The following is a 12231-nucleotide window of genomic DNA, read 5'->3' as shown; positions in this document are numbered from 1 at the left end:
TAAAATAAATTTTGGAGGGAAACAAAAGAGATGGATAAAATTTAGATAACCGCAGAAATGATTTGTTAGAACTCAAATGAGCCCCGCCGCAAAACAACGGTTACTATCGTTAAATATTAATCCCACCTGCTCCTACTTCAAGTTTTGTTTTATTAGACAAAAGAAACCGCAACTCATTTTTAGCAGTACGGTTATTATTTATTAAAAGGGCACAAATCACCTGCTTGTATGATGGATTTACTGGATGAGGGGAATTGCGGTTTTCACCTGGATATGAATAAAATGTAGTTGATGTCTTTGGGGGGGGGGGTACGATTTAATTAGATGAATCTCTAAATAAGGGGATATGGGCGCCGATTCGTGCTTGACTCTGATTGGATGACGAGTCAGTGCCTATCGGCGCCCATATTTCTTCTCTCATATGAAGTCAGAATATTTATTACCTGAATATATACAAATATAAATGTGCATATCTGTTACAGATGATCACATTCAACCGAGGAAAAGGAAACCATTCGAGTGAAATTTTTGCTCGCGTATATCGAGTTGAATTATATTGAGCTGATAAAAAATTTTATAATAATTTCAGTGGAAAGAGCCCTAGTGGAATGGTAAAAATGAAAATGGACAAATATGATAGAATAGACCCATGATTTAAAGAGTTTTGAGTTTTATATGGAAAGAAAGATAAACTGTTGTGCATAAGCGTACTGCAGAAAAAAAATAATCTTCGGATCTCTATCAATTGAAAACGACACCCCCCCCCCCCCCCTCCCCACACCCTGAACTCAGTCCCTATAGGGGGGGGGGGGGGCGGTAATGTGTATATAACATAATCTGCCTTTTTCTCTCGATCGGGATTAGAATGAAGGTTTCACTTTCTAATATTCTTGGCATTTCGGTCTAACTTCATGTTCATGCTATGAATAATCGTGAACAAATGCATTTCAATTTATATTTTAATAAAACTTGATGAACAGAAACGAATTCTTCTTCTTTTTTTCTTTTCGGTAGTTTTAGTTCATGTACTAACCTAATGGAATCTCGCTTATAGATTGAAGCTGAGAAAATACGACAGGTTTGTAAAAAATGAATCTAATACAATATTATCCTTCAAATTAACCCTTGTCGAAGTATTATACCACATTGACCCGTTCGATTTGTATTCAGTTGTCTATATCGTTTCAGTATAAACCTCGCATTTTTACCCAACTGCTTTATATTTGTAGCAGTCCAGTTGAATTTGTGCAGTCTATCATGCAAGATCTCGCAAGATTCTTTCCCAACTTACATTTTTTTTCTTGAAAAGTCAAAAAATTTGAAAATATTTCTGAAAGGGTAACATTTCTAACATAGATAATTAGCAACCTCACAAGATTTGCTGCAATTTTTACAAAAGAAATAGTTTGCGAAACGTGCAGTGAGATTGAATCTTACATTATTTAGCACGCTAGCACCACAATTCGACTATTACATCGCAGAGTTTAAATTCTATAGCAACTTTATACCCAAAATTTATAGGGAAAATCTATTTTCACTCAACTCTGACGCCAGCTCAAAAATGTCCAACTAAATACCAAACGGTACTACTATTTAATTTTCTTTGTTTGTGTAGGCACAGGCACACCTTTTTTCATTTTCAGTAAAAGTGCAGCTGTCAAAACCTACATAATTTAGTTTTGATAGAAAAAACCGTTCCCAAGTGATGTCTTTTTCAATCAGAGATTCTCATTTCAAGACAATATCAGGAAAAAAATGTTTCTTCTATTGTGAGCGCTCAAAAAATTACATAATTTGTCTACAATGGTATTCAAGCCCAGCTCACATCATTTTATTGTGAAATATAGTTAAAATATTTTGCAAATATTTCGTGTAGTTTGAGTTCAGTTGACCTATTTCGGCAAAATACAGGAGAGTCTAACAGACAAACCTTAATAGGTCATTCGAAAATGAAGAAAACAAATTACTGCAGAACTGTTCAAAAGAACGTATAACAACAAATTACTGATCTTTTCCACTAAAAAATCTGGGAACTCATTTAAGAAAGATCGCATCATTTCCATAACATTTGTGCAATAGTGAAAGATACAAAAAAAACGTAAAAATACAAAATTCACCGGTTCTTATCCCAGAAGCTAAACGATTGAAGTTGCTAATTTATTCTTATCAAATTGATCTTCGCAACCAAATTTCTCCCTTCATTGACTTACGGTCAATTATGACATTAAATTTTGAGCTCCTCTTTTATTGGGCGAGACATCAAAAACTCATCAGTTTTGATTACCACTGCTCATTCGTAACACATCTGTCGGAAAAGACTACCTTTATATCGGAGATAAACATTCAAAGAATTGCTCGCGTTTCAAATTCGCCTTGAATGTCACCTCTCTTTCACTAAGCATGAAACAATGCAATCATTCCAATATGACATAGTGATGAATTATAGTCTAACTTTTCGAAACAGTTTTTAGTTATGTTTCATGTGTGATTAGAATAAGGGAAATAAAAAAACTTAATTTAAAATTCTAGTTTTTACTGCACAAATCTTAATACTATGAGAATAAGATATGTAAAATTTGTAGCCCTCATTTGAAAGCACAACTGTATTTATATTTATTTTCAGGTTTCAAATGAGCGTAGAACAAATTTTGGATTCATTTTGAAATTTTTTTCAGAATAAGCATTGATCATAGATCCTTTATAGTTTAAACAATTTTAAATTAGTGTGACTAATAAATACCAGAGCAGACAACTTTATTGATTTTATGGACAAAACGGTCAGTTGAACATCGAAATCAATAAAAAATGATTTGAAATCAAAAAATTTTGGTATTGAAAAAAGTTCAGATAGAAAAAACACTGACTAAAAGGTAGATAAAAAACTATTCAAAAGAAAACTTTCTAAAATAGAATTCAATATTACACCTGGTCCAATTTCACTCGCGAGAGATTACAATCTTTTTTGTAAAATAATGTAACAATGCAGTTTTTTGTCTATGAAACCACAGGATAGCAATTTTGCAATCCATGAAGTTTATTTGTTGATCTTCTACACTGAGGTTGACAAAGGAAAAAAAAGCAATAATAGAAAAAAATGGCGACCGTGTTTCCTTTTGTTGTCGATAACTTCCAAATCAGTTATTTCTATGAAAATTTATCAAGACATGCATCAGCGCACAGAAGATTTCACTGACCATTGAATAACCTCAGAGAGTTACAAATAACAAAGTTTGCTCCAAAGAAAGTGAATTTTTGTTAATAACTTCCAAGAAAATGTTTCTATCGAAAACTGAAAATTCATATCTGCTAGCAAAAAAAAATCAACGTTTGGGAACTTCCATATTCCGCTATTTCTTCGAAACGTTTGATCAATAATTAAATTATTAGTTCAATGTCCAGACGATGTTTTTCATCATTTTCGTTTTCTAACTCTAAGTTCAAACATATACCACTCCTATAATTTCGAGCTTATAACACAAAGTTCTTCGTTATTTATTTTTTGTTTCTTTTGAGAAAAATAATGCTGTAAAATCTCTCTTTTGGATTAAGATTGCATTTGATTCAAAATCTGTCGATATCAATCAGTTGAATGTTCTAAATTGTTGAGATTATTATTTCAGACCATTACGGCGGTGAGTTCTCGATATCAGAGTGATTTGTTGATTTTTTAAAAGGAGTCATTCTAAAAGCAGCGCTACATTATCAAAGCAGATTCGCTCATTTTAAATTTTTTCGAAATCATTTTATGTTACTGCTTATCTAGAAACGCGACTTCACGTTTTGTGCTGTTAAGTGTTCTATTTAGCATCATTGAATTTCATTCAATAGAAAATTTATTGATTTTGAGCCGGTTTTGAACAAGCATTTTGCGCATTATGGCACTGCTTGTGAGCATATATTGTTTGATGTTCTAAGAGTCCCCCGGTTATTCTAGAATGTTCTTATAGAACAATGGTGTCTGATTGGTTAGTGAAATTACCCAATGGTTTTTCAGCTGAAGCACAACGTGATGTTGTCTAGACAGAGTCAGATTATGCAGTCTACGTTGACAGCCACAGCCAAAGTGTCTCGAAAGATGAAGTTCTTCTTTTACAACGCCTACTTAGTCATGGTAATGCCGACTATTTAATATTGCGCATGTCAGCTGAACATCAAAAATAAGTTCGCACACTAGCTCAACGAAGTAAAAACTCGAGTTTTTGAACCTAATATGAATCTGGTTAAATTTGGGGGACGAAAATTTAAACTATCGATCCCCTTGCCCAGTAGTTGTAGAAGTTAAATTTCAGTCGGTTCAGGGTCCTAGCTTCTAAAATCCCACAAATTTTAGAGAGAACTCCCAAATACATGTTTTCTTTAGGATAGCCCTGTAGGCGACTTTAATTCTGCAGGGACCTAAACCTAGACTTTAATAAGACTTAGTGCCCTGACTAACATAGAAAGAAAACGGGCACACACCTATACTTAGCAAAATTTAACTCACGCCAGCTAACATTGAGCATACATGCCTTCTGAAGCGTACATCGAAACACGCAGAAATCTAATTAGGGAGAATCAAAACTGCCCTTACTTATATCAAGACCAACATTTGCCGAATACCAGCTCAAAAATTCTTAAAGTAGTTAGCCATTGTTTCCCTCTATTTCAAGTCAAATTATCGAGTAATAACACAGGGTTTGTTTAGGACTTTTGCTACGTTTCTTTTTATAGTTTTCGACAGATAGTAATTTAGAAATTTCATTTCTACACCAACACCTCGTATTTACCTAAACCTCGAAATTTACATCAACAAAGATAAAAATTGTTCACATTTGATAAAGTGGAAAACAAAAAACACAGTTGAGACGATTCCTTGGTTCTCATATTGCTGCTAGTTCAATACGAGAAATTTCTGCTAGTTTTTCAAGTCCTTCGAGCGTTCCGTTTTTGTGATTTTACTTCCACCTCCTACGTCCAGGACATCAGTGGCCTTCATGGTCGGCCTTCTCGGTTGGTCACAACCCGGGATCTCGATTGACACTGTTGGTCCCCGATTATAACCTCTTGTCCTTGCTCAGATGCAGTTGCCCCGTAAGCTGAGTTTTCAGACTGCCCACGTTAAGCCTTTCCAGAAAAACCCATTCTGCTAGTCGATCCAGTTGTTGATTCAATTTGCAAACTCGCTCATAGCTGAAAAAACAATAAACCATATCACAATATGAGACTATTTTCTTATTACTGTTCAAATTGGATCAATTTCATCTGATTAAAGTGGGGTTTCTGGTAACTTGTTAACTCACCGATACCTATTTTCTTAAATTTCATTGAGATGCAAGACCACTCGTGCGGCGGTGCCAAGAGTTTACGAAATGGTCTACGAATTGATATTTATCACAAAAAGAAAGAATGAGAATTCTCACCGAGAGTTTGAATTTCAATGGCCAAACAATTGGATTTGTTGAATTAAAGTACTACAATTTTAAGAAACGTGGAATTAGCTCAGTCATGTCACTTTGTAATCTGTGATGTGCGGTCGGGTTGCGTTTCACTCGGTCTCTCCATGGCCGCAACCACCCATTCCCCCTGACGGGTCAGGTTGCTACCGTGAGTAGACCTTCAATACGCTATGTTAGTTTGAAAATATTATAGAAGTTCCGAAAAATACAATCTATTTAAAACTGACCAATGAGAGAGCGGGTGTTATTCTGCCTGATTTCTCAATTTTTTCGCATTCAGCCAGATGCCCCTGCGGCTAGATCAGCGTCCTCCCACTAATGTAGGGGATCGATGTGTTTAAAATTGTTTCCGAATATTGATCAGAAATGAGTATAATATCATGTACAAATAGAGGTTGCTAACTTATTCTTGACCTTCAGTATATAAATTTGAAAAAGCAACCATAATTAAACATGATAAGCTTGACAAACTAAATCGCCGCTGCAATGCAAATAGCAATGAAGATGTAGTCTCCCTAACAGCTGTTAAGACTATGCTGACCTATTCGATTTTTCCAAAATTTGTAAAATTGGACAATTTTTGTCCGAGTTGTAAAATATATAAATGTAATTACGCAAAGAAACAAAGTCTCAAAATTTGATTGGACGTCTTCAGTTCCATTTTTCCGCAATCCCGAAAAGCTGAAAAAAAATTAAAAAATGATTATCCAGTCAAATGGTCAGTCGTGTTGGAGTAAAGTCACTCCTGTAAATCGGGTATCAAGTCGTTTTAATAATGATGATTATAGAAAACTGCACTTTTGATTTCACTCATGTGTTTCAGTTCTTCATAACTGGCCTCTCTTTCACTGGATTCTGCATTAATCCTGTGGATGTCAAGTTCCGCATAGGGGGTACATTAACCCTATTGCTCACTTCAGTCGCATTCAAAATTGCAGTCTCAAACACCCTACCCACTATATCCTACCTCACCAAACTGGTCAGCAATTTCATGTTCATGTTCATGTCAAATCTAGGAGTCTTCTCAAGCTCAAAAACCAAAATCCACGTTCAATTTAAACTCACACACTTTTATTTTCAGGTTAAATTCCCGTTTTTGTTTTTTTTTCATTTTTCTCCGCTTACTCCTCGCAGGAAAACTGATTAACGAGGTTAACAGAGGCACTTTCTGTCTGGGACGGTCTGATCCGGATGACCTCAGCCTGGGACAGAAACCAGTAGCGTTCAAAAGTCATCTAATGAGCTCATATCACAGGCAAACCAAAAAGTCTGCATCATTACTATCCAAGTAGTACATTTTATCCAGAAAATTTACTCGAAATGTTCATGTCGCTCACGGCACTGTTTTGAGATTAGAGTTTCTCAATTGATTAACAATTAGAGAAAATTTATAATTGGTGGAGCGCCGAAGAAACTCATTGCACAGTTTAAGGAGAGTTAATTTTTTTTTGCAAGTATCAAAATAACGGCTCACACGAACAGTTAAATAAGGTTTTTCTCCGAGACAAGTACGATGTACCTTTTATATGCTCCGAAAGAGTTGATTAAAAAATCTTTCAATTTAGTAAACAATTTAGCCCCCTGACAGTCCCCACTAGAATCTATCTACTAGCATTCCCTTCTCTAAAGGGACCTCAAAGTAATACAAAGAGGCTCGGTAATGTGCGTTTGCACATAATGTTCCGACCCTGTCTAACCACATTTTTGGCTAATTTGTCCACCAAATGAGAAACAAATAGAAATCTTTCAAAAATCACTTATTGTTCGAAAAATATTGGTGTATCCAATTAAGAAACCGGTTTTAGCTGGATCCACTAAGCAAATTACACATTATCACATTAGAGGACAAATGATACCTACCGTTCAGGAGAGTAAGAGACAAGACAAACAACAAAATCAAATAAAACAAAACGCATTAATAACGACCAAAACTCAAATTCAAAACTCAAACTAAAAACTTAACAAAAAACTCAAATTAGCAGCAGATAAAAAACTAAACTAAACTAAATGACTCGCAATTCACCAGAAAAGATATTGGGCCTGTATTTATTGAGAATTAATAACCTGTAGACGGAAAATAATCGGCTAAACTTAGAAGATACATTTACACTTAAAGAAAAATTGAATTTAAATTCTTGAAAGCCATTAACCATCAGCTGAAATCAATCAACGTCTTCAAATATACCTTCATACAAATCCCTGATACAAACTGAGAGCTGCCAATTTTCAGAATGCCGTATGACTACAAAAGAAACAATAACAGGCAAGGATTAAAAAGTCAATTCAATTTTGCGAGGAAAAGGCCGGGAAACCTCTAAATTCAAAATCTATTCACGAAAAAAATTGAGTAAAATTAATAATGCCTTCTTGCGGTGCCTTTTGCGTGATATGCAACTTGCCATTAATGTCCTTGTAATGCGAAGATCCTACAGCACAGCAGAAAAATAACCTCAAAAATTGGAAAAGGTCGAAAGTTATGAAAACGACAAAAGACCATCATTTAAACTTAAAAGAACAAGGAAGACGATTTTATTATTCGCTCGTATAATAGGTTTTCTCTCTTTTCTGCTGAAACTACGCTAAAAGGTGACCAAAACACGATCAATTTTAAATCTCTATCAACTAAGATCTCGATCAACTAAAAATTGGTAATTAGATGAACTTGTTACAGCTTAGGAAAACTTTTGGTCAGGTCATTACTGAAACTAAATAAAAAACTACGAATTGAACACTAACACAGCCAAAACTGTTTGTTAACTGTCCTTCTGGCCGGTCAGCAATTGCGGATTGATTAAAAATCCTTGTGGTCTATAACTAACATATGAAAAACAAAAAAGAAAAGGTAGTTTAAAAAATAAACAGCGAGCAATTTTAATCCGAATAGATTGTGAACTACAAACTGCAGATCTAGACAAAAATGCTCCTTTTCCTGCTGTTTTTTGATTAAAGCAGAAAAATTCAATTGTAACGGAAATAGCCAATTTGATGAAAAAGTCATCAAAAACCTATGATGAGTTTTGTATAGTTATGGAGTTATTTTTACCTAAAAACCATTTTATATCATCCTAAAGCATTAGATAATTTCTTTAATTGCTTCTTCGATGCCAAATGATCCATTTGATAAGACGGACTCAAACATAAAAAAACAAGAAGGACATCAAATGCTGGCGAATTTCAAGAACTCATTCAAAATGCACGAAAATATTTTGTTTGATTCATAAAAACCATGAATTTTACTGAAAAAACACAATAGTTGTTCATTGAACTTTTTTGAACATACATCAGAGCTTCTTTTTATTGAAACTTTAATTGACAAATAAAATACCTCTAACTGTGATGACAAAATTGCTTTGCAGAAATAAAATAAAAAAAAAGAGCACACACAAACTAAAATATGAATAATTTCCATCGCGAAAATCAACCTTTGGACCAAAATTGGCCTTGTTATTGCTCACGGCTGTTGAAAAAGCAACTTTTTCATAAAACTCCAAATTGTGCTTTTTTTTACAAACAAAAATTTCAAAATTTCAATCAAAAATATATCAAAATTAAATGATGCATTTTTTATAAACATCGATTTAAATTAGTGAAAGACGGCAAAAATTCTCTTTGCGGAATATTTTGATGCAACCGGAAGCACAATTAGCCCATATACTAAAAGACGAGAAATTTTTCGGCCTGCTGTAAATTATTTTGACCAGCCATTAATTCCAATTGTACTGAAATACCTAATTTGACCAAAGTCACATCAAAAATGTATGATGGTTTTTGGATAGTTATCGACAGTTAAATTACAGAAAAACCATTTTGCATAAACAAGAAGCATAGATAAATTCTTTGATATTTTTCTCAATGCAACATTAGTTCTTTGATAGATCAGACTCAACGAGAACCTTACAAAAAGAACTTCAGTTGTTGGCAAATTTCAAGAACTCAATAAAATTTTACGAAAACATTTTGTCGAAGCCATAAAAACCATAAGCTTTACTTAAAAAAAACAAAATAGCTATTCAATCCACCACTTCTGAAGATGAAAGGCATTTACTTTTATTGAATTTTTTGGACAACACACATGTCTGTAACTGGGTTGACAAAATTGCATTGCAAAACAATTTAAAAAGGACAGCCCCAAAAATAAAAATCGAATCTTTTTCTTTGCAAAATCAACGTCGAGACCAAAAAAGGCCTTGTCAATGTTCGCGGTTTCAAAAAAACGCTACTGTTGTAGAAAACTTTGTTTTATTTCTTTTGCAAGCAAAAGTTTTGATATATCAAAAATAATTTAGGCATTTTTTTTTTATAAATATCGATTTAAAATAGCGGATGACCGCAAAAATGTTATTTCCAGAAAACTTTCTTTGGAACGGAGGTAAAGGTAGCCCATATATGGTTAGATGAAAGAGGTGTCATCCGTATTCTTTTCTGCACTACCGACACTACCGGTCATACTTGAAAAATTGGGCCCGGTAGGCTTATTTGATGCCAATCTTTAAGAAAAGAAAAAAATATATTTTCAAAAACCTAGCAGAAAATTTAGCCAAACTATTTGGATTAAACATTTCACTAACTCCCTTTTGTCTCTAAATGTACAACCAATGACTATCGTTAACAATTTTGTCATATTTTTAACAAAAGTTTATCGAAATATAAACAAAAATTACAAAAAATGTAAACAAACAACGGATGTTAGGGCTGACGTTCACAAAAGTTTAAACCTCCGTAATTTCTTAGAAAACGCAAAATTCTAAAAAAAAAATCTAATTTTAAACTTTACGCTTGACAGACCTTCTAATGATTCCACTCTCAACCCGGTACGATGAATATCTCGATCTGTGAAAATCGATTGAACAACAAAAGAGAACACATTTGAGCATATAGTTCCTCCCCCACTAAAGTGGATCGGAACAAGAAACTTTATAGCCTTAAGTGCAGCTCTTGTTGATAAAGTTGGTTCACAAAAATTGCTTCGCTTAGTTGTTGGTAACTAATATTTGCTCATCGTCAATTAAATTCAGATCGATCTTTTTGGTCCTCTATCGGATGCTATCTAAAAGTTTTTTGTCCGACAGCTACATGAGAAGCTCTTTGATTTGAGCATATTTTACCTATCAATATTTCTTATTTGTCTGGTATGGATAATAACTTTTGTTGTTTTGCTTAATATCGTGTGTTATCAGGATGTTTACGTATTAGCTGGAGTGAGTTATCTATCTGGGAAAACAGCTCTCTTTGCGTTCATCTCAATATGGAAAGAAGAGGACTCAGCTGATGACATTGACTTCTTTCTGCTAATTGGACTTGGTATCGGACAAGGACTCTGGCAGACACTCTATGTTCTATTTTTTTATATTACGGTAAGCTTTTCTATTTCAAAACATGCTCAATTTGCCGAGCAACCTAATTAGAAGAACGTTGGACTGCTTTTATGAATATTGTAGAGGAAAAGAGAAAATTTAGACATTGTTTATTTTTTTGTATCTAGACACGATTTTAAAAAAGTTTCCGGATGTTGTACCTAGATATATTTAAAAAAAAATTATCAAGAGATCTTGATCGTGTTTCAAATTTTTGACAAGATAGTTTTATCATTATTTTAGATGCATGTGTGCTCAGTGTATCAAATTTTGGGTGAGCACACATCTAAAAGGTGTAATTTTTTTCCAATTTGTGTTTCAGACGTTCAGAAAGAAACAGCAGACAACACAAGAAGAAAATGCATACTTGGTAAGAGTCCAGGTGTCTGAATAGTTCAGATGGTGACAAAATAATAATGGAAGAAAATTATGATTTTATAATCCATTGAAATTAGTAATATTTTCTGCTAAAAATAGTGTTGAAAAGAGCAACGACAGAGAGTGGCGTGTCACCAATTGCCGATACCAAAATGGGTCCAAAATTCAAAAATTACTTTTAAAAAAGCAAACATTTGCTTTCTTTAGCAATCAATATTTGCATAGTACTGATTTTTTACACTTCAAGTTATTGATAGATTGCAACAATGATGGTAGCTTGAAACAAAATTAATAAAGCGTATCGAAAAGCAGCAGCATAAAGTGCTTAATTTACAAGCGTACCCGGTTTTTTGTGCCTGCTTTCATTTCAGATGTTTCATTTGATAGTTTTAATAAAAAATTGAAATTTTGGACAGGTCAACAGGACAGTTTTAATGATATCCCTATATTATCGGACACAAAACATCTGTAATTTGAGAAAAATTTATTACTTCTTGTCAATTAATTTTTTATTGTTTTAGCGTAATCTTGATGCGCAGAGAAACGTGCACTCGCAAAAAGTCGCAATATTGTGATCACAATCAACACAACCAATCACGTCAACAGAACACAACTAACAACCTGCATGGCCCGACAATTTCACAAATTGCATCTTAACGCGATGACCTCATTCGCTGCTCAAATCAACCCAAATTGAATCCCGAATCAACTCAATTAAAAACTATTTCTCAAAATGAAACTTAATTTTGTCCTAGTTAGAATAGAGTTCTTGCTATTTTGCCCGAAAATCAAGTTGTTTTGCTATTATACCTTCAATTTTATATTTCTATCCATACTGTAAATTGCCGAAACTTGTCGCCTCGAATCAAGTAGCGTGATGATGAAAAGTAGTCAGGCTTTTCGTCAATTGAGCTTCTGCTGACGATCAATGTATCATCGAGAAAATAGAATGTATTTTGAAGACCGATTAGTGTGTAGTCCATGGATTATTGAACTCACAGGCATATTAGTTAAGCCAAAAAACAAGTTTTGAATCGATCGATTGGTCTCTGTTGTATCACTCC

General features: G+C 33.9%; 1 protein-coding gene across 1 annotated transcript; it reads left to right on the top strand.

The window, feature by feature from the left end:
• The first annotated feature begins 3624 nt into the window (after positions 1 to 3624).
• On the top strand, positions 3625 to 12002 carry LOC142337115 (uncharacterized). Its single transcript, XM_075386212.1, has 6 exons — positions 3625 to 3632; positions 3995 to 4111; positions 6259 to 6414; positions 10613 to 10789; positions 11112 to 11159; positions 11689 to 12002. The coding sequence occupies exons 2-6, from the start codon at positions 4010 to 4012 to the stop codon at positions 11740 to 11742; spliced, it is 537 nt and encodes a 178-aa protein (XP_075242327.1). The 5' UTR covers positions 3625 to 3632; positions 3995 to 4009; the 3' UTR covers positions 11743 to 12002.
• The last annotated feature ends 229 nt before the right edge of the window (positions 12003 to 12231 follow it).

Source organism: Convolutriloba macropyga, chromosome 3 (assembly GCF_964194025.1).
Source record: "Convolutriloba macropyga chromosome 3, txConMacr16.3, whole genome shotgun sequence".
NCBI lineage: Eukaryota > Metazoa > Xenacoelomorpha > Acoela > Convolutidae > Convolutriloba > Convolutriloba macropyga.
Note: the sequence above shows the minus strand (reverse complement) of the source record. Positions and strands in the feature narration are given on the sequence as shown.